At 48.5% G+C, this 23,149-nt stretch overlaps 1 protein-coding gene across 1 annotated transcript in view; it reads left to right on the top strand.

Moving 5' to 3' along the window:
• SHB (SH2 domain containing adaptor protein B) overlaps window positions 1-23,149 on the top strand; it is a 172,926-nt gene that overhangs the window by 103,649 nt on the left and 46,128 nt on the right. Inside the window, exon 3 of the mRNA XM_077345522.1 lies at window positions 4,706-4,921. Within this exon, the coding sequence (XP_077201637.1) occupies window positions 4,706-4,921 (216 nt within the window). The remainder of the gene's footprint in view (window positions 1-4,705; window positions 4,922-23,149) is intronic.

Below are 23,149 nucleotides of genomic sequence, written 5' to 3'. Positions count from 1 at the left end.
CGTAAAACATAGTTACAGTAGTTTTCCCATGTATCCAGACTTTCTCCTTGCAGAAATGATCCATTTGTTGGTCTCTCTTGGGAAGGCGACTGTAAGCCGCTTTGAGCCTCCTTCGGGTAGGGAAAAGCGGCATATAAGAACCAACTCTTCTTCTTCTTCTTCTTCTTACAAGATGCAACCGCATCATGGGGAGTGAGTTTTTGTTCAACAGCAGTTTTTCTGTGGGCTTTCAGAGGGGTACTCATGTCAGTTTATGGCACCAAAGATGAACAGGTTCCCTGAGGCATCTTGAAAGACTAACAGGATAGAGGCCATCTGATGAAAGAAATAATATTTTCTCTCACACCTGGGCACATGCACACAAACATCCCTCCTCACACATTTGCATACAAACAGCGTTGTCAGGCCATGTCCATCAGTGGCGAATCCCCCACTGCAGTTCCTTTTTCGTGTCGCTGCCCGGAGTGTTGTCAGGATTAAAAAAAAAATGGCTATTGCACCAATGCTGTGATGTTTCTTCAAGGAAAACATACAAGTGATATGGGATTCTAGTTTTACCATAGAGGTACCAGCGATTCTTAGAGAGGTGTGCTGTCACTTCCTGGTGTTCCTAGAAGCTATACAGCAGTCACGGATGGATGCCCCACCCACCACAAACAGTCTTCTGCTGGTTGCCAGATCATGTGTGGCACATATTATGGGAATTACAGTCTCCCTGTTGCTAGCTTTAAATTTGCCAGTGTCCTGCAAAGTCAAACCTCTTTGTGAAACTGCTGCATTAGAATTCATAAGCAATGTGTGTATCTCTTAAGACTTTCACAACCTGTGCTTTCTCATCCAACTCAAGTGCTAACCACAAAATAAACATAAGAAAACCATGTTATGACTCATTATTGTGAACTAGTCTTCAAGCCCGCTTTAAATTTAAGTTTAAATTTAAGTTTAAAATGCAGCAGGCGCTAGCAGGAGAAAGGGGGAGCAGGAGGCAGGCCTCCGGAGACACAGAGAGGCCTCCCGTCCCCTTGGTGATCTCCCCCCCAAAGGTGGCGGGATGTGGGCATGTTGGCCTTGGGGCCAGTGGGCCCCAGGCTGGCTGCAGCAGCAGGCCTGCTGAATCCTCACCGTCATTGACGGTGGGCCCTCTCAGGGCCATCTGCAGCCTCCTGCTGCCAGCACGGCACCACCAGTGACCCTCCCCTGGGAGTGGCAGTGCCTCACGGCTACGCTGGTTGCTGTGGCGGGCTTGCTGCAACCTCCTCCTTCTGGGTGTTACCACCGCGTGCCGATGCTTTCTGCTGCAGCCGGCTCTTGCCGCCGCAGCCAGCTGCTGTGCTCCGCCCGGGTGGGGTGGCAGAGTGTCACAGACATGATGGCTCCAGCAGCCAGATGTGTCTGTTGGCAGGGTGGAAGAGCTGCGAGCCGTCGGACACCAAGGGTGGCAGCTGTAGGGGCTGGCCCAGTCAGATTTAAACCCTGATTGGGTCGGATTGGAGTCCAGACAGGGGCTGGACACACTCCACTCCCCAGCCAGTTTCCTAAATATTAGGAACCCATGGATATGATGGTTTCTGTACTTCCTTCCTTACATTGTGCCATACAGTTTGCCTAATTGCATCCCTCACCTTTTATATGCTGAGTTGCACCCTCCTTCACCCTGCTGCTTATAACATTTTATGCGTGTTACCTGCCTAGTTAGGATCCACTGCATGCAATTGATGAAGCAGGTTCTACTCTGCTGAATTTTATACGATGCTAAAATAAAAACATATTAGAAGAAGAAGAGGAAGAGTTGGATTTTATATCCTGCTTTTCACTGCCCGAAGAAGTCTCAAAGCGGCTTACAATCGCCTTCCCTTCCTCTCCCCACAACAGACAACATGTGAAGTAAGTGTGGCTGAGAGAGCTCTGACAGGACTGCTCAGTCAGAACAGCTCTAACAGGGCTGTGACGAACTCAAGGTCACCCAGCTGGCTACATGTGGAGGAGGAGTGGGGAATCAAACCCAGTTTGCCAGATTAGAAGCTGCAGCTTTTAACCACTACACCACGCTTACTCTCCGGTTTTTAAGATGATGTAGGACCCCTGTTCTTTTGCTGTATGTTCAACCATGGTTGAATTTTTCCCAGCAAATAGGGTCTTTTCCTGATGTGTAAACTTCAGAGCCAGTTTGGTGTAGTGGTTAGGCGTGTGGACTTCTAATCTGGCGAGCCGGGTTTGATTCCCTGCTCCCCCACATGCAGCCAGCTGGGTGACCTTGGGCTCGCCACAGCACTGATAAAGCTCTTCTGACCGAGCAGTAATATCAGGGCTCTCCCAGCCTCCCCCACCTCACAGGGTGTCTGTTGCGGGGAGAGGAAAGGGAAGGCAACTATAAGCCGTTTTGAGCCTCCTTCAGGTAGAGAAAAGCGGCATATAAGAACCAACTCCTCTTCTTCTTCTTCATATGCTAGCCAGGTCATCAGGCGCCCCTGGAGTTGCCCCTTGAGCCGCTGTTATCATAGGGTCTGTGGTACCAGGGGGGTGGTGGGAATTTTCACCAACTAGGGGGTGGGTTTTATAGGGATTTTATTATTGTTTCAGAGGGATTTTAATGTGGGTTGACTACTGTTACCTGCCACAAGCCATATTAGCAGGAGTGGCGGGATATAAATGGAAAGATAAATTTTAAAAAATATAAGCATAAAAGGTTTCCGCTGTAAATGTCCATAATTTCTAACAACAAGGCCTGAAAACAGCAACTCAGGCGAAATTAGCGTCTCGTTTTCCCCTATTAATCGATAACCTATACAAATTACTCGAAGCCAGTGGTGGAGGACTATTTTATCATTTTCCGAGAACATCCATCGCAGTTCATGTCTGCGGTCGCCCAGGTGACTGACAGTGTGATGCAGGCCGCTTGGAATTTGAAATATTTATTCAGCTGTGGCATGCGTGCTTTTGCACATTTAACAAACAACCGCTCAGTCAGCAGCATGGGCCATCCAAAGCTGGTTTTTGTATGTGAATTTTGGAGACACAGAGTGATTGAAGATTAAGTTGGATTAAGGGGCGGTAGGGGAAGAGAAGCATTTTACCGCTGTGAGCGTCTAAGACAGCCCGTTTTCTATAATTGGGTGTTTAAAGTTCAGCATCAAATGCCACACTTCACACAGACCAGTGTTGTGCATCGATACCACAGAGCAGGGGTAGTCAAACTGCGGCCCTCCAGATGTCCATGGACTACAATTCCCAGGAGCCCCCTGCCAGCATTTGCTGGCAGGGGGCTCCTGGGAATTGTAGTCCATGGACATCTGGAGGGCCGCAGTTTGACTACCCCTGCCACAGAGCGTAGAGTGGTGGTGGTGGGATATCGCAAGTGGGATTTCTTTTTCTTTTTAACAAGACACGCTTCATCAGGCCTGCACAATTTGTAACCCACTGAGCCAAAGTCAGCGTATCACATCTGTATGGTATTCTGCTGAGAGCTCGATACATCTCTTACTTCTGCTACCTGCCTAGGACTTTTCTTACCTTAATAAGGGATGGAAGGATGGTGAAGGAGTTTTGCTTCAAGGCCTTGCTAAACTAGCTTTCCCCTCAATTTTCGGCCTAGTCCAGTTAGCATCTTTCTCTCTCTAGCCTTCCCCTCATCTTTTGGCCTAGTTCTACAGGCCTCTTTCTCCCTCCTTTTCCTTTTTCATTGTTCACTCATGAGCTCTCCCCAATTTCAATCATAATTTCAGATCTGATCAAAATCTCCCACTAAGCCCTGGTTAAACACAGGCCCATTCTGGAGGAGCAGTCTATAGCAGTTAGGGTTGCAAACCATCAGGGAGTAGCCAGAGATTTCGTATTTCAGCTGATATCCAGGTGACAGTTCAGTTCACTTGGAGAAAATAGCTGCTTTCGAAGGTGAACTCTATGGCATTATACCCCACCAAAGTGCTTCCTTCCCCAAATCTCAGCTTACTTAAGCTCCACCCCCCCCCAAATCCTAATAGTAGGAGAGGGTAGTGCAGAACCAGTGCCCCAGCCCACAAGCATGGGGGCTACAGTTGGGTCGGGCTTATTAAGTCAAAAACATAGGCTTGATCTAAATTAGAGGCCAACCTGTGGCTCTCCAGATGTCCATGGAGCCCCTGCCAGCAACAAACTGGCTCTTCAGGTATCCATGCTGGCAGGGACTCATGGGAATTGTAGTCCATGGACATCTGGAGAGCCACTGGTTGGACACCCGTTAGGGTAGTATTTCTTGTTTTCTTCAGTATCTTTGTTTGTTAGGTGTCTGGGTGTATATCCCCAACTAGTGTGATCTCATCAGATCTCAGAAGCTAAGCAGGGTTGCCCCTGGTTGGTACTTGGATGGGAGACCAATGGCAAAGCGTATCTTGCCCTGAAAACCCTATGAAGGGTTACCATACATTGGCTGCAACAGCACTGAATTATGGTTATTATAATACTATCTGACTCATGGGAGGACACAGAGTGAAAGTATTCAACAAAATGGTAAACTGAAGGTATCGATCTGTTCCTTTCTCTGTTTTCGGCTCACGAGGGAAGTTAAATTTGGAAACCTTTTAGCAGCTTACTGTCTGCTTTCTGCTCTGTGATTGCTGCTGTTTCGATGTCTGCATCCGTCCTCCGCTTAGTATATCGTGTTAAGACTTTAATCTCGCCTGGCACGAGCTCTCAGTTGAACCCGGTTTGTTCCCCCTCCTTCCTACAGAATTCCAGAGGCAAGATAGCGTGAAGACCCAGCCAAAAGATATCCAGCTGTACGACACACCTTACGAACCTGAAGGCAACGGCGTGGAGTCAGATTCCGAAAGTGTAGTAAGCCAGTGCTTGAGAGAGAGCAAGTTGCCACAAGACGACGACAGGCCCGCAGATGAATACGACCAGCCGTGGGAGTGGAACAAGGTCACCCTTCCGGCTTTAGCAGGTAAGGGCCTACAAAAGCACATTTTTGCGACTCTGCCTTTGAGGAGAGAGACTAAAAGCATCTTGGAGCCTGACCAAAGAATGTAGTGGTTCCCATCGTAAAGATCTGTGACTTCTCGCTTTTATGGCTGTTCAGCTCTGATATCTCTGTGGAATCTTCCGTGTTTAAGAGCAGCCTCCAGGGGATTTGTCAGGGTTGGGTCAAGGATATGTGGTTAGGTCTGAATCCAGATTGGCATGTATGCTCCCATTTGGCATTCCTAAGGCCAGTTGCTGGAGGATGTGATCCCTGAAGGGCAGTAGGTCTTCACATGTGTGCTTTTATCTTGCCAGAATTTTCTGGTTAACACCTGTTGGAAGCAGAAATGTTACACTAAATAGAGGGGGTGGAGAGCTTTATGTTCTTACTGTATCCCATTCTTTCCATACATTTCAGTCAGGGCCATGGAAAACCAAGCCCCTATCCCTAGATAGGGCACTGAGGGCCAACGTGGTGTAATGGGTAAGGGTGGTGGCCTGAAATCTGGAGAGCCGGGTGTGAGTTCACCCTAGCAGCCACATCTCAGCTGTGCATCCTTTCCTTGGCCACAGACACACAGTTTTGTTTCACTGGACTTTGGCAACAGTTCCCTCTGGCCACCCTTCCCTTTCCTTTTGACACAGAAACCAAACAGCATCTCATCTTCCAAAGCAAAAAGTCACTCCTCCCTAGCATAATGCCCCACTACTCCCACACACACACACAAACATCCATTTTGTGGTAACATCCACTGAGCCCCAGAGCATTGCATTTTTACTCCAGGCAATTTCCCACCACCAGGAGCTACAGGTGGTGATGGGCACCATATCGAGGTTGGGCTCTTGCTTCTGAGATCACAGTTATCAGATGCAGTGAGCATATAAAGTCCACAAAGATTGGAAACTTGTAAAAAGGAGATGAACAAGACTCCCCGGTTACCGATGCAGATCAGTTTAGAGATGGGGGTGGGGGGAGACTAGTTAATATGGTCCCTTACAATCCAGTAACATGGCAATGTATTACAGGCAGCATAAAGAGGGGATTGGATAAACCTATGGAACAGTGAGGAGCCTCTTGTGGTGCAGAGTGGTAAGGCAGCAGACATGCAGTCTGAAAGCTTTGCCCATGAGGCTGGGAGTTCGATCCCAGCAGCCGGCTCAAGGTTGACTCAGCCTTCCATCCTTCCGAGGTCGGTAAAATGAGTACCCAGCTTGCTGGGGGGTAAACGGTAATGACTGGGGAAGGCACTGGCAAACCACCCCGTATTGAGTCTGCCATGAAAACGCTGGAGGGCGTCACCCCAAGGGTCAGACATGATCCAGCGCTTGCACAGGGGATACCTTTACCTTTACGGCACAGTGGTCCATGAGTGGCTATGAGACACAAGGTAGAGATGGAACACTATGACCTTTTCCACAACTGCGGCATCCTGCCAGGCTGCCACCAGGTGTTAGAACCAGAGCCAGTTGCCCTGGCTCTTCCCAGGAAAATGGGGTAGCATTTTCCCCACCGGACCCAGTCCATCCCAAATTTGTGCTTCCAGATGAGGCAGTCAGGGCGGTGAGGTTCCCCGGGGGGGGGGGCAGCAGGTGCCTTTTGTTTGTTTAGGAAATAGTGGCAATACCATGATCCTAAAAAACAACAAAAATGTCCCAGGCGACTGCACGGCACTGCACAACACTGCAGAGTCGGATTGGGCATTTTTTGTCCGTTCCAGGATACCATAGTTGGGGGAGGAGCCGGGCCTGGACAGCCCAATTATTCCCTGCCAGACAGGTCTGGTCCGACATAGGCCCCTATGGCACCTGCAGCACGGAAGGGAGCAGATTCTTCCATGGGGCCCCAGGCTGGCGCCAGTGCCATCAGGAAGCAGGGATTAGCCCTGCAACCAGGCGAGCGCTGGCCCGCCCGAAGGCCTCGTGCAGAAACAGTCTATGTCTACAACAGTGATACTCTGTATTCTGGGTGCTTGCAGGGCAACAGATTTCTGAGGTTCTGGCCCTGCTATTGCACTTCCTGATGGCTCCTGGGTTTGGGGCACTGTGTGACACAGTGTTGGACTGGATGAGCCTCTGGCCTGATCCAGCATGGCTTCTCTTACGTCCTTATTATGTTCCATCCTAATTTTCTGTATTTTAAAATGACTAGCCTTTTTCTGTGTTCATTTTTGCTATATACAGTTTGTGAATTGACCCACTTTTTCTTTTTAAAAAAAGAAAGAGGACAGTTTCTCAATATCCCGCTGGCCATTACCATGTGGCATTCTTCCATGAAGCTCTTCCAGTTGAGACATTTTTCAAAAATAAATTAACACTAAGCTGCTTTTGCACTCGTCCTCTCCAAGGCCGTGGAAACGAGCTGAGAGCCAGCAATAGTAATCACAGCAGGGATGGAAACTGGGGGCTGAAGGAGTTAACCAGAAGAGCCTTTAGGATATGGAGGAAGGGCTTGGGGTAAATAGGGACATTGATGGCCAGCCTGCTCTCCTTGGGAAAGGACCGTCTCAAGGCGACTGTGTGAGTGTCCTTGCTCCAGGCACTCTTACACGCAAGGAACTATGAGAAGAGCCTCCAACGTGATTTTGAAATATGGAACTTAGAAAGCAGTGGTCGTGCAATTAATTTGTAAGGTGAAAGTTTGTAAATAACCGTTCACTAAAAATCAATATAGATTGTTTTTTTTTGGCTGACACTTGTCAACAGTGGTTGGAATAACAATCCAACCAGTACTCCAAAGGGTTACTTAAGTTGGCTTTACACCAGTTTAACCATCTCTGTTTAGCTAGCACTCTACTACAGGGGTAATCAACCTGTGGTCCTCCAGATGTTCATGGACTACCATTCCCATGAGCCCCTGCCAGCAAACACTGGCAGGGGCTCATGGGAATTGTAGTCCATGGACATCTGGAGGACCACAGGTTGACTACCCCTGGTCTACTACACAGAATTACTGTTCCCAGAGTTGCATGCTACTAAATTTTTAGTAAGAAGTCTTCACTTGGAAATTGATTCAAGGAACCACTTATTTAATTGCTCGTGGAAAGCTAGGGGTTTGGTTCTTTCGAGAAAGAGTAGACCCTGATTTTTTCTTTTTTTTTTATTTGGCAGCACAGAAAGAAATTGGGGGGGCTCCTTTCTTGATAGAATGTCAGGCATATGTGTTTTGCTGTCCAGAGTTTCAGCATCTCTTCCCAGAGACTCCCAGCCACATTTCTCGTGGCAAAGTCCTGGGCGATTCAAACCTCATTATCTGATGGGTCTTGAAGTGCCCTTAAGAGGCATCGTGGCTGAAAAAGCTGAGGCAGGAAATGCTCGACTGAAGAACAGGCTTGGCGACGCACTTGGCCGGAAGAGCAGTCCTGAGCGATTTGTTTCTGTCAGATGGACCGTGTGACATCCCAGATGGAATTTTGGCTTCCAGGGTGCGCCATTCTTGGGTGACCGGGTATGGCAGTTCCATGCCGCCATCACAAACACACACCTATTCAAATGTGCAGCAACAACATCGAAAATCCCGTGCCTTTTTCAACCTTTCGGCGATGGAGGAGTCCCTGAAATATTTTTCAGGCTTCAAGGATCCCCGGAACCAGGCCAGAAGTGATGTCAGCTGGCCACGCCTCCCCGATTCACCTGAGGAGGACTGAGGGGGGAGAGAAAGGAGGCGGTTTGACTCAGGAGTGGGCGTCCAGGCTCCTCCTCCCTCTCCAGGCATGGTAACCACACCACAATAATACTACCCCCTAGTTCAGGGGTAGTCAAACTGCGGCCCTCCAGAGGTCCATGGACTACAATTCCCAGGAGCCCCTGCCAGCGAATGCTGGCAGGGGCTTCTGGGAATTGTAGTCCAGGGACATCTGGAGGGCCGCAGTTTGACTACCCCTGCCCTAGTTAATGGAACCGCCAGGTTCCCTGCTTTCACAGCAATGCCAGGAATAGACTGGCTGAGTCCATGAGGGCAGGATATGGGGAGGCCCAGGGTTCCAGAGAGCCTTAAAGACTAACAGATGTACTGAAGCCTCAGTGTACATGTCTCAGAGCCTGCTTTTCAGATACATCCATTCTTAAAGCTTTCTCGTGTCCTACTCCAAGGGCAGAGGGGGGCAGTGCCCACCAGAATATTCATGCCCAAGAAACCAAGAGAGGCTTGCAGAGAGGTCTTGGCCAGATCTTGAGGAAAGCAAGGAGAAGGCTTTGACTGAAGGTTCCCCATCTGTGGCTGCTATTCTTGACCAGCAAGGAAGGAAGGGCAGAGGGCGGAGCAAGAAGGAACAGACTGAGTGGACCTATCACTTCTGTGCTCATGAACCTGCCTTATATGGAATCTGACCACTGGTCTTACGTGGACAGTAGCACCTGCTGACACCTTTTCTGGCACCTGCTAAGAGATTTTAGAATATAACAGGGCCAGGTCCAGCAGGGCTTCTTGTTGACTACTGGAGATCTGAAAGGCTGTGCAATATTTTGAGAAGTGGTTTTGGCAGCAGCTGTCGCCTCTGGGCAGAGGCCTTCATGGGATGAGTTTTGTATGTGTAGGAAAACATTTTAAAACAGATTATTCATTTGAAAAGGCTTCCTTTTAAGTAGAGTTTCTGTCTGAAATGACGACAAGTACTGTATGAGTTGAGCATGACCTTCGTCTCTGACGTTTGTGGTCGGCTTCTTGTGGCAGCTGTGTTGTGATTGGCCCTGCCTCATAGGGTGGTCATTTTGTGGTTGCACACACAACCCTGTGTCAGAATTCCCAAGTTGGCTGTCATCTCAGAAAGGTTAAGGGCCCCAGACTGGCATATAACATAGGGGTCTTTTACATCTCCTACGATGTAAACCGAGACTCTCGGGTCTGAACCTGTGAAGTTCTTCTTGCAAAACCACTTGAGATCTATGGCCCCTCCTTAGTGTTTGACATCCAACTCTCACCAGAAGGAGTTTGACCAACTCCCATCTGCCAATTTCTTTCAAGTTGCATGGTGTTGTCCGCTAACAAATGTAAGAGTGGAGGTACCAGTATCTCTTAAGGCAAACTTGAAGAAGGATTGTTTTGTTGTAGCCCGCTTTTTACTACCCGAAGTAGCCTCCAAGTGGCTTACAACTGTCTACCCTTCCACAGACACCCTGTAAAGTAGGTGAGACTGAGAGAGCTCTGAGAACTGTGATTGGCCCAAGGCCACCCTTGGCTGCATGTAAAGGAGTGAGGAATCAAACCCGTTTCTCCAGATTAGAGGCCGCCCCTCTTAGTTGCTACACCAAGCTGACTCTCAGAGGAACTAGCCATGTTCTCATGCCTTGAATACATATAAACATACCAAGCCACTTTCCACTGAATCTCAGCCCATTGGCCCATCATAACCCAGTGCTGTCTATTCTGCTTGACGGTGGCTATGCAGAGGTGCAGGATTGAATGGGATGCCTTTTGTATGTGAAGCATGCACTCTGAAGTAGCCCACTGTGCTCTCCCCTGGGATGAGGCAGTGCGTGATGCACACAGGCATGGGGGGGTGGGTGTGTTGTTGCCCAGGGGCATCAATGTTCTTTGAATAAATAGAGACTTGGAGTCCATGGGAGATGTTACCCCACTTCCTTTCACTGGAAATGAATGCCGCTATTACTCATAACTGTGTAACCGGATGCTGTTATGATTCCTTATCGCTAATTGCATTCCTGGGACAAGGGCAATGAGGCTGTCTCAGAGATTCCTTTTTCCCTTCAGCAAAGCCATTCACAGTTACCGGGAGGGGGGGGTTGTGTGTTGATGCCGTACTTAAGCTCGGCCGCTATCGCTGTGGAAGAATGTGTGTAATTTTTGTCTTACACAGACTTGCAGCTGTGATGAGAAAGAGCCAAATATATCAATTTTATACCTCTCCCCCCCCCCCCCGTGTTAATCTGTTCTGTTGGTTTTTTGAAAATCCTAATGAGCAGTTTTTATTACAATCTGTATATACTGAATACTAAACCAGGGGTAGTCAAACCGCGGCCCTCCAGATGTCCATGGACTACAATTCCCATGAGCCCCTGCCAGCGTTCGCTGGCAGGGGCTCATGGGAATTGTAGTCCATGGACACCTAGAGGGCTGCAGTTTGACTACCCCTGTACTAAATAGATAGCTAATACTCAGGACAGGGCTGATGGCATCAGCATGCCCTGAGGTGAGGCCGCTGAAAGCGCCCGGTGCTTCTCGTGGGGCCCAGTGCCCGTGACCGCTTGTTCATTTATTTTTAATTTTTATTTTATTTATCAGATTGTTAGGCCACCCCACTCTGACAGGAGTCTCAGGGTGGCTAGCACCAATTAACCATACACAAATTGCTTAAAATTATTAAAAAACCGTTTACAGTTTACATTAACGTTTCCTAATTAAAGAACACTCTCTGGTTATCTCCCAAAGAGCCCGGGGGGTCAAAACAGTTCAAAGTTCTGTTGTATTCCCCAGGATTCAGAGGGAGTGGGGGAGCGGTGAAAGTAAGGGTGGGTCTATTTGGATGTCATAGAGAGCTAGAGGTGGCCTCAACCATGTGCCTGGTGGAAGAGCGCCATCCTGCTGGCCCATCAGAACTTTGACGGCTCCAAAAGGGCCCAAATCTCTGCTGGCAGCTCATTCCACCGGGCTGGGACCAGGCCCAGAAAAGAGTCACACGTCTTGGTTGCCTGCCCTGCCCTCTGCCTTTCCTTCTGGCGGCTTGGGGCTCCGCCACAGATGCCCCCTGCCACAGGCACCACCCAGAATCATTGGGAAGGCTGAGCAGGTGGTGGAGAATGGCGGCATTCTGGGCAGAGCCAGCAGTGGTTCTCCTGTCTGGTGCCACCAAGGAAAAGGTGTGTGAGGAGAGCATGCAGACGGAGGAAGCACACTTAGGCAGGTAGTGGGTAGAATGGGAGATGCTTAGGGGAGTCAGTCTCCAGGAGGTGGCAGGAGATCCCCTAGGGCAGGGGTAGTCAACCTGTGGTCCTCCAGAGGTCCGTGGACTACAATTCCCATGAGCCCCTGCCAGCGTTTGCTGGCAGGGGCTCATGGGAATTGTAGTTCATGAACATCTGGAGGACCACAGGTTGACTACTCCTGCCCTAGGGATTATAACTGATCCCCAGGCAACAGAGGTTAGTTCACCTGGAGAAAATAGCCTTTTAAGAAGGTGGACTCTGTGGCATTATAGCCTGCTGAGGTCCTTCCCTTCTGCAAATCTCAGGGTCTTTAGGCTCCTCCCCTAAAATGTCCAGGTATTTCTCAGCCCTGAGCTGGCAATCCTAAATATGCTGGGTGGGGGGGGGAAGGGTGCCCAGGCACTCTCTCTACCCAGGGCCCCCCAAAACCTGGGCCTTAGCTAAGGGGAAGGGACTCCAGTTGTAACCCCGTTGGAGATTTCCTAAGCTCCTCCTTGAATGCTGAGCTTTCCTTTGAAGATAAAAGAAGGGGAAAGAATGCAGGCAGCATCGGAGCCAGTAACACCATTCAAAAAAAAAACCCTCAACAACAGCACTAAATCTCTTCCTGCCTTCCATTGTTTGAGACAGAAAGTGAAAAATAACTGGGATGGCTGACTAATAAACACACAAAGAGCAGATTTTAAAAATATTTATCCAATTAAACAACTGGTAAGTACTCTACAATACATCATAACTGCTTCTGAAAACTTTAAAGAAACTTTTACAAGCCCATATAAGAAAAAAAACACCTTATTAAAATAATTTAAAACATCAGAGCCCATTAATGCACAAAACTGCTGGATGTTAACACTGTAGATCATTTTATAGTGCGGAATTCTAAAATTACTATATCTTTCTAGACCCCTTTAACTTAAGTGGACTGAGAAGACCATTGTTTAGTCGCATTATTAATTTCCAAACAGTTTAAGGAACTCAGCATCACTGTTGATCAAGAGGCAGCATATGTGTGGGCTCTGCTCCACGCATTTGCCCCATGCAGACAATTCAGCTATGGTACAGAGGTGTTATTTATTTATTTGTATTTATTTTTTATTTATTTACAAATTTATATACCTCTGCTCTCCATTTGAACTCGTGATGGTTCACAAAATAAAACAATAAAAAACAGTAAACTCCTAAAACCCCTAAAATATTAACATTAGACATAAAATATTACAAGATGGTGATACAAGAGTTCTAATTCCCACCCTCTTCACCCTCTGTCCAACTAGCGGTCAAGAGCTCTCTCTGAATTGGGAGCAAGGGTCAGATCTAACCACCACTAAGGGATCCCCCAATAGTAACTCCGGGACCCCACCATGACCTCAACCATATGCCTGGTAGAAGAGCTCTGTCTTACAGGCCCTGTGGAAAGCTAAAAAATCCAACAGGGCCCATTAGCTGGACCTGCATACTTGTGTCAGCTTTCTCTCCCCATAAATGTACAGATAGGTCATCTGAATTGGGATACTGTTTTATAATATGAGATCTCTGGATTTAGACTTGAAGTTTCTGGAGTTTAGCATCCCGCTCAGAGCTTCCAAGGAAGGAATAAAATCTTGGGGTGAGGGTACCAAAATCAACCCTCCCCCCTTTCTCTCTGCCCTCATGTGTCCTTCAGGCACAGCCATAACCCACCAGATTCCATCCTTTGCCCCCACCAAGAATCAGTATTCTCTGTGCTCATCTAACCAGGATAAATCTCCTTGTGTGCCAAGCACAGTCTTTTAGCTTCCATTCCACAGTGCCTGTCAAGAACTTCAGGTGCTCGGTCTTAACAGTGTCACCACTGGGCTATGGTTTTTGTTGTCATGCAAGTCAGCTTGCGGGTTTTGGCATCTTTATGCAGAATTTGTTCTTTTTTCCCCCCCATAAACCTACTTTCATGTTAAAATGATCTTGGAAAGTACCCATTTTGTACCAAATTACTAGTGTGGGCTTCATTAGGCAAAATGGATTCTCCATCTACTTTGACCAAAAGAAGAACTGAGGATGGAGGGAAAGGAGGAAGCAGTGGCTGAAATTTCAGAATGTGTTTCTAAACTTCAGGATCTAGGCTTACTGGGCAATTTGCTTAGTAACAGGATTATTTATTTTCGTTGGACTTCCAGACAGAAAACTTATAACTCGTTTTTGCACAAAGGGATTAGGCCCTTTATTTCTCTTGCCAGGAAACTGTTTTCTGGGAGAAGACAAGCCAGGCAATTGAGTGAAATACTGTGCCTCTCTGTGATGCCAAGAATGGTGTGCCCATGTGACTTCTACTTCTCCAATGACAGATGAACACAAAACTTTATCTGCCTGGCTGGCTGCTGGATGTGGCTGTCCACAACAGGGAAATATGCCTGTCTCATGCTTTGACCACTAGAGGCTCTGATCCCATAAGGAAAAACTGGGCCCTTCCAAGCCACAACCCTGTCAACATATTGGGTGCAGTCCAGGAGTACATCTCATCCAAACTGGTGTTTCTAGAGGGGACAATGCTCTGTTCACCAGATGTACCACCAGAGTGGCTGTTTTGTCAGTCTCACTCCATGTATGGTTATCTGTCCTTAGCACTTTCCAGTCTCTCATACATCTATTGTAACCTTCTGTCTCCTCTGCCATGAGAATGGATTGTGATGCTTCTTTGAACTGGCTATTCTGTAATAACATAAAAACACACACGCGAGATTTTTGGTCTCTCTGACCAGTGGGCTACCAATACTGAACCATTTTCTGTAGCACCCAGAAGATTCTGGAGACCTGCAAGGGTGGGGGAGATTTTGCTTCCCCCTGAAGGTGACCTAGTGACTTTTGGGGCCCAGAACTGAGAAAGGCCTGAGCTTTGTAGTTAAAAAACAGCTTTTCTTTTCATCTGGGTGGAAGTCAGTCAAGGGCTGTTCCAAGTCACCCCTCCGTGAATCTAACTAGACTGTTCTCAAGGAACCTTCTCCTCAAAACTGGGAGTAGAGAACCTTTCGAAATGGTCAGTAGGCATCGCCATTCTTGTCACCTCTCTCCAGACAATCTAGTAACAGAGCCATCTTCCCTGATCTCACCATGACCGATTATGCACAGTGCAGGAACCCCGGGATGGCAGCAGCAGGGCAGCCCCGATTATGCATGACGCTGCCACCATCCCCTCCCTGGCCCAATGCAGCACCCCGGAAAACCCGCGGCAAGGGAATCCCACATTCCCCGGGATGCCGCAAGCGGGGGCTGGGTCAGGCCAGCGCCGTGCATAATCGGCAGGGCTGGGCAGGGACACTGCATGCCCCTGTCAGCTCCGCGGGGACTCCCTCCCACCCCCACCTTGGTGGGAGAGTGGCATGCTGCTCCCCACCATTGTGGGGGTTGGGGTCCCCATTCCCCCCGCTCCCCGCCCCGATGCTGCTGCCTTCAGGCAGTGTGCCAGGCTTTCCAGTCCCGGTGTTTTGCGCATGTGTGCGCGCACGCTACACCAGGGCAGCCCACATACTCCGGGGGATTCCTCCCCCGTGAGTATGTGGGAAGTGCCGGGGCATGTGCATAATGGGTCCCTGAGGCATCCCTAGATTCCCTCAGCATGCTGAATTAACTTTCTGAATACCAGTAGTAATTGTTGAAAGGCTAGGGAAGGGGTGGCCAAACTAGGGCTCTCCAGATGTCCATGGACTACCATTGCCATTACTCATGGTGGTAATAGTAGTAGTACTCCGTGAGCATCTGGAGAGCCACAGTTTGGCCACTTCTGGGCTTGGGTTGCCTTCTAGGAAAACAGTGCTCATCAATCAGAATCTAGAAGCAGCTATAATATTCCCTGCTAGGAGACAACTGCCATAGACAGGCAACATTAAAGAATAGTATTTGAAAGCTTAGTTGGGAGGGAAGAGGGTGTGGTATAGCCTGATCTCCTCAGAAGGAAAGTAGGGTCAGTACTTGAATGGGAGATGGCCAAGGAAAACCCTGCAGTGGAAGGCACTGTCAAGCCCCTTGCTGGGATTGCCATGCCTGTTGTGACTTGACTGCACTTATCCCCACCCCAGACATATTTAAGAATCTTTCCTACCTTATAGTTTTCATCATGGTGAAACTCCTGTTTTGTCTCAATGGGCAACAGTAAAATTGTGATGTTGATGGCTATTCTTAGTCTAATCCAGACTTTTTCAACCTTTTGACTGTGGAGGATACCCTGGAATAATTGTTCAGGCTCCAAGGAGCACCATAAGTGGAGTTAGCTGGCCACACCTCCCAGAAGTGACATCACTACCTGCATTAACAGGCAGGCCTGAGGAGGAAGAATGAAGACTCCACCCCCTCCCAGGTGCAGAAATCAGAAGAGGACTCACTCATGCTCGCGGTTGCAGTAGAAGCGGTTGGTTCCCTAGCTTATGGCCAAGTCCCTTGAGGTAGGAGGAGAAGGGCTACAGACTCCCTCTGGAGCTCCCACGGAGCCCTGGGGGTCTGCAGAGCCCTAGTTGGACATCCCTGGTCTAATTGAAAGTACTGTTGCCTGACAAACTGACATACTTTATTTGTTTGGATATTTTTTAACGCGGTTAACGCCTAAGCTGCTGCTTTCCCATACAGGTGTGGTGCCTCTGCACAGTCTAGCCGCCACCCCCCAATACCTTGGGAGGTGGCATATGAAAAGCCAAAACAGTGGCTCAATTGTTTGTCTGACACTGCAAAGGCAAATCTGAATGTTTAACGCATGTTGTTTTTACAATGGCAACAACACCTCCAGCCAGAGGGCATATTCATGCACTGAAGCCTGTTCCTGAGTTATGAATGCAAAATATGTGCAATCCTTTGGCCTGTGTGTTTGTTTGCGGAGAGCGTGTTGAAAGCTTAGCTAGATGTGATTTTATAACCCAGTGATACTTATCAATGTAATACATCATTGGTGGCAAATGGCATGGGAAGACGGGGGGTGTGCAACTCTCTTGGACTGTAGCCGTAGGTCTGGGCACCTGGTTTCTAGTCAAGCTTGCAGTCACATCTTTCTTTTCAGCATTTGCATCGACTGCCTGTTCCCCAGCTGAGTGGACTAGAGGCAACAACACGCAAAGCATTATGGTCCATCTGTGTTGGACCATAATGGTTCAGGAGGAAGATAAGATTTCAAAACACTTAATTGCCGCTCCCATTGAGGAACTGTTGCTCAGCTGCATCTGAGGCTGTCAGTGAAATAGGGAGCAGCCCAAGAAGGCCTCAAGCTCTTCCCCATATGTTGCTTTCTCTATCTGTACTTTGGAGAAGAAGTAGATGGGATGGCTGGGGCTGGGGCCCTGGCCCTGTATGTCCAGGTGAGGTCTGATCTCCCCCTGCATCTGTGTGTTTTATCTGAAGGAAATCCCATTTTATTCAGTGGGGCTGTGTCTTACAAAGCAATCCTGTGCTCACTTACCTGGAAGTAAATCCTGTTGAAATGCAGACACTGAGTTCTGATGCCTAGGAATCTCATTTCCACAGCACGACTTGGAACATATGTTTACCCAGGCCATTTGAGGGTAGTTGAAATATCCCAGGATAATAATGTCATCTGCTTTAGTAACCTCCTTTATTTCCATCTCCATCTCAAGATCAGCCTCAAGGGTTTATTCAGATGGCCAATGGTACACTCCCACTTTTAAGTGACTCTTAGGGCACCAGTAGTTCCACCCATCCAGGAACCTCTTGTGGCGCAGAGTGGTAAGCGGCAGAAATGCTGTCTGAAGCTGTCTGTCCATGAGGCTGGGAGTTCGATCCCAGCAGCCAGCTCAAGGTTGACTCAGCCTTCTATCCTCCCGAGGTCAGTAAAATGAATACTGGGTAGCTTGCTGGGGGGTAAACGGTAATGACTGGGGAAGGCACTGGCAAGGCCACCCTGTATTGAGTCTGCCATGAAAACGCTGGAGGGCATCACCCCAAGGGTCAGACATGACTCGGTGCTTGCACAGGGGATACCTTTACCTTTAGTTCTACCCATATCACTTCCATTGTGGAGCTGATTCCCCTGATATTTTCCAACGTATCTGATCATGTTCGTTCTTTAAGTACAACGCAACACCAATGCCACCAACCCATCCCTCCCTGTCCTGCCTATAGAAGTTATATGCAGGAATTACTGTATCGCATAGATTTTCCCCATCTTTAAACAGCCCCGTGGCGCAGAGCGCCACGGACTGAATAAAGGAGTAAGGGCACTGTGGGAGGAGTTAGGGCGGGCCCTGTCCGGGATAAAAACTCGTAGGGGCCAATCAGGAGCCGCGAAGCGGCTCCTGATTGGCCCCTCCAAGTGTCCATCCCGGCCCAAGCAGGCAATGGGGTCGCGCAAAGCGCGGCTCCCCATTCCCTGCTTCACCCGCACAGACAGCCACGGGTGAGTGGTGGGCCGCGCCGCCTTCTCCCGGCCAGCAGAGCGGCCTAGTTTTCCCATGTTTCTGACATACCTACTATACCTAAGCTCCACGGCCCGGGAGTTGGGGAACTCTGCTCTACTGTATAATACTAGTGGGTGGCCTATAAGGAACTTCAGGGTCATTGTCCTTCCAACACCAAGCACTCCAGCTCCCCCACCTTAGCTCAGAGATTTTTAGCATTGGCATATAGACACCTATAATGTACAGCAAGTCAAGGAGCTCCTGTAGAATACATTCCAAGGAGCCAAAAAGGCCAACAAAGATGTATCAAGAAGGGACCCAAAGCCGTTCAGAAGGCTGATGATGAAACAGCAGTTCTGGAGCAAATTAGGGGAGGAGCTTCAAAGCAGCAATGGAACTTGCCTAAGCCAGGTGGGAGGGATCTGTCTCCCACTCAATCTCACCCTCACTGCTGGGTCCACTCTCGGTCTCTCTCTCTGCCTCTTCCTATCAATTGATCAATGAAAGGAGGTAGAAAACAGTTTTGCCGCAGTAGAAACTGCAGTTGGATTTGCTTTGCAAGCAGCCCAGAGTTGACCTCTGCTAACGCCTAAGGAGGATGACAACAGACCAGCTGTTTCTATGCTAGGCAAGAAGGTTCACCTGCTCCTTTCCCAGCATTTAATTGCAGCTGCAGCTTCAGCCTTGCTCACTGCAGACTCCTGGTTGATTTGCTAGGCTCCACCTGAGTGTGAGCTCAGCTGGGCCTAGGTAAGGAGGGGAAGAGAACACTAGGAGCCTGCTACCTGCTTTGTAACTCAGCTGTGTGTTGCAACTTACAGGTTGGAAAGTGCTGAGATGGGTTTATGTGATATTTAGAACTGGCATAGATGGACCTTCGCATGGCAGCAAGTAGGTCCAGGTGATATTTAGGAACACTTCTGAATGCCTTTATGCACAGGAGGGAGGTCTGTAGAACTTGAGTAAAGGAATTGGTCAGGTGTTCAGTTATACAGCTAAACACGGCTTTTAAATTGACTCTCTCCCCACTAAGGCTGGAAAGCCCCAGTTTCCATGCTTACTTAAGGAAAGAACAGAAAGAAAGGAGAAGATTGCAGAAAAGCAAGACCTGTGAATAGAGTTAGAGTATCTCTGGAAGAAGAAGTCAAGAGCTCGATTCAAACTCAGTAGCATGTTAGAGACCAACAAGATTTTCAGGGTGCGAGCATTTGAGAGTCCAAGCTTCCTTTGCCTCCAAAGTGCTGCTGGGGTCAAATCTAAGTACTGCAGTGGTCCCCAACCTTTTTCAGCCTGGGGACCGGGGGGGGGGGGAGAGAGAGAGAGGGAGAGCGGCGCTCGCCATGTGGCACTCACTAGCAGGCACAAATACACAGGTGCGGATCTACCGTGCCTGCACATTTGTGAGTGCTGCGCAGCGAGTGCCACTCTCTCCAGTCCCCACGACTCCCTCTCCCCTAAGCTTGAGTAATTCGGCCACTGAAGTGGTGCCTCCCTCCCCCCCCCCCTCACCGTGGCCTGGTACCGAGGGCTCCATGGCCCGGTACCGAGCCATGGCCTGGGGGTTGGGGAACACTGCTGTACTGTATAATACTAGTGGGTGGCCTATAAGGATCTTCAGGGTCATTGTCCTCCCAACTCCTCTCTTCCTTTATCTTTCTGTTGCCCTCCCACTCAGCATCTTCATTCCTTGGTTCCAGCAGGGCTGCTGCAAGTCCCTCAAAATGAGACGTCAGGTGTCATTTTGAATTCCCATAGGTACCCAACCAACACGGGGTTATAATGGCTGCTACTATGAGGCATAACATAGTTGCAGAGTACAAAACACTTGGCCAGACATCAGGTACCCCATTTGTTGCCCAGGCCTTATCTGAGGATACAGTGGGAGCCAGGCGCCTCAGTTTCCATCTGGGTTGCCAAGGCATTCTAAAATGCTACTCAAAATCTCCAAAGATTTTTGGTGTTATTTTATGTGCCTTTGCAACCATCACAGTCTGATACGTTCCAGATGCATGCACAAACTGCAGGAATCCCTTTTTCCTTCCCCCTAATTTAGGATTCTGGTAGGGAAACCCACATTCCTCTGCATCCCTAGGTGTTCATCAGTAATGCAAACATGCTCCTTTTTTTGCCTGACACTGTTGCATTTTTTTCATTTTTCAGTGCTTAAGATCCTGCCTTTCTTCCATGAAATTCAGGGCTGTTTATGTAGGATTCCCAAGCGGTCTGGTCTCCCCTGTGTGCTCTGCCCTGACCCACATCTTCTTATATTAGTGAGTGACTTCAGATTATTCCCTGAGACTGGTATAGGCCCTAGTTACCCCTTTCTGTTCCCTCACTTTTTTGCTAGACCAGAAAGCATGTTCACGCCACGCTGCTTCAGATATCCTTTCAGCAAGGGGATAAGTTGGTCCCCAAAAGAGGGGAGAGAATCAATAAGCATTTATTTTAGCGCTTAACTAAAGTCTGCCAGAAGATCCTTCACTGTGATGAAACGGAGCTTTCAAAATGGAAATACTTCATTTTCCTTCTTCTCATGCAGCCCCGCATTGGGATTGTGCTTGCATAGGCTCTTCATGGACATTTTCTTCGTAGCTCAAAAAACTCCGCGAGGGAGTGCCCCAACCCTTTTGTAGCCAGCGCATGTGCGGGATTCCCACCCAACGTGTCCTGTGCTCTGTCAGCACTGGTGCTTTCTGTGCAGACACACATTCCCTCCTTCCTGCCCCACCATGAGTTCCCATAGGCATATTGTGCCGATGGAAGTGGGCTTGTGGCAGCTTAGTAGGAACTCAGGGAAAGAGGTGCTTGCCAACAGAGTATGTGACACCATGGGCAGGAGACCTGTGCATGCCCGGGGCCCCAAAAGGTGTAGGACACCTCCTCTTTGGAGCTTTTTGATCTAGAAAGCAAGTCCCAATGTGCGTCTCCACACAAGATATCAATGAACAACAATTACAGGCAAGTGCAACTCTAGAGGTTTTTCTGTTCTGTTGCTTGGAAGCCAGACTTCAGGTTCACTAATGGATAAATGAACTCCATTATTTTTAGCTTTAATTTATTTATTGCACTTAATATCCCACTTGTACTTCAGTGGTACTCAGGGCATCTTACCGTACAGTCTCAGAGCTGTTTTGTTCACGCAGTTTTAAGAAAAAACACTGATGAGAAATGCATTATGATTTCCATTACAGGGATAGGTTAGGAATTGCTTGGGTATCAAGTTGGCCGATTGAAATTCTGTATTGAGCTCACCAAATTAAGTCTATTGTGAAACCTGTCATCATGTTGAATTCCTAAATCGCCTACCAGGGCACTAACTGAGTGCAAGAGAACTGCTATTTGCTTCAAGAAACTAAGTAATTACCAGTGCCATCCTAAACAGGGATACATTCTAAGTCCATTGAAGTGCAGTCCAGATGAAGACCTCCTCCCCAGCATGTTTGCTCAAGGCACAAGGAGAAAGAGCAGGCACAAGGACACGCTGGTTCTGTGGCTGCCTCCGCATGAACACTCAAGAGGTCTGCATGGGACAAACGCATGGAAGAAGCACCCACAAACACACACACTTGCCACTGACCATAAGGAGGCGGATATGTGGGGATACCTACTCCACACACTGGACTTTTGCAGACCTCTTGGCAGGGATCATGGCCAGCCCGCTTGTGACTCCCCTTCTTCCCCAGATGGTGAGCAAACATACGTGTCTGTAACTAGGCTTGAGAGCCAGTGTGGTGCAGGAAGTGTCAAACGAGGATCTGGGGGAGTCAGAGTCAAGTCACCCCTCAGCCGTGGAAGCTTGGTGGGTGAGAGACTGTGGGTTCGTGGTTGAGCATCTGCTTGGCAGGCAGAAGGTCCCAAGTTCAGTCTCCAGCACTCCCAGTTGAAAGGACCAAGTAGTAAGTGATGTGAGACTCTGGCAGTCTGCTGATGTGGATGGACCGTCTCATTCAGTTCATGGCATCTTCATGTGTTCATGTGACCTTAGGCCAATCACATGCTCTCAGCCTAACCTCCCTCACCTGGTTGTTGTGAGGACAGAACGGAGGAAAGGCCACTCTGGAGCCCCATTGGGGAAAGGCAGGGTTTGCACAGAATAAATATATAAATAACATTGATGGGAAGCGCATTATAATTTCCATTATGGAGAAGGTTAGGAATTGCTTGATATCAAGTTGGCCTACTGAAATTCTTTATCGAGCTCACAAAATTAAGCCCGTCGTGAAACTTAAATCTTCTTAGGACGGCACTGTTAATGTTCCTAACAGCCTCCCTGTTCAAAACACCAGCCAAATTATTCCTGAATATTTGATTTCCATCAACCCTCCCACCACAAGAACAGGAGCTGATAGAACTATTTAACAGGGCCCATTATGTTTTTATTTATTTTATTTAGATTTTTCTATACGGCTCTGGGCGGTTTACCTAGAACATCATGGGGTGATTATGTAGAACATTGCAACAAATATAACAATCATAACTTAACATGCCAACCAGAACAATATTTAAACAGGGACAGGAACGTGGAAGCAGCTTTGGGTTGGTCAGATTTTTCAGTCATGGGAGGGGTTGTCTGGGGGGGGCAGTAGGTGTTTTGGGGACAGTCGGCATCAAGCAAATGCCTGGTGGAGGAGCTCCCTTTTGCAGGCCCTATGGAATTGTGGGAGTTCAGACAGGGCCCTGATCTCTTCGGGGAGCTCATTCCACCAGGTGGGGGCCAGGACTGACTGGGGGCCTCTGGCCCTTGTGGAGGTTCAACATGCTTTTCTGGGGCAGGGATCCACAGCCAGTTGGAGGTAGCAGAACGTAAGCCTCTTTTAGAATAATATTGTTGACAGAGCTAGTACAGTTCCACGGGGCCAGTAAGATGAAGCTTTTCCACCAAGCTCTGAGTCGGGGCCAGTGATCTCATAACATCTAACACCTCCCCAACACACACACACACACACACACACAACAAAAAACAC

The sequence above is a fragment of the Paroedura picta genome, chromosome 7 (genome assembly GCF_049243985.1).
Source record: "Paroedura picta isolate Pp20150507F chromosome 7, Ppicta_v3.0, whole genome shotgun sequence".
Classification (NCBI taxonomy): Eukaryota; Metazoa; Chordata; class Lepidosauria; order Squamata; family Gekkonidae; genus Paroedura; species Paroedura picta.
Note: the sequence above shows the minus strand (reverse complement) of the source record. Positions and strands in the feature narration are given on the sequence as shown.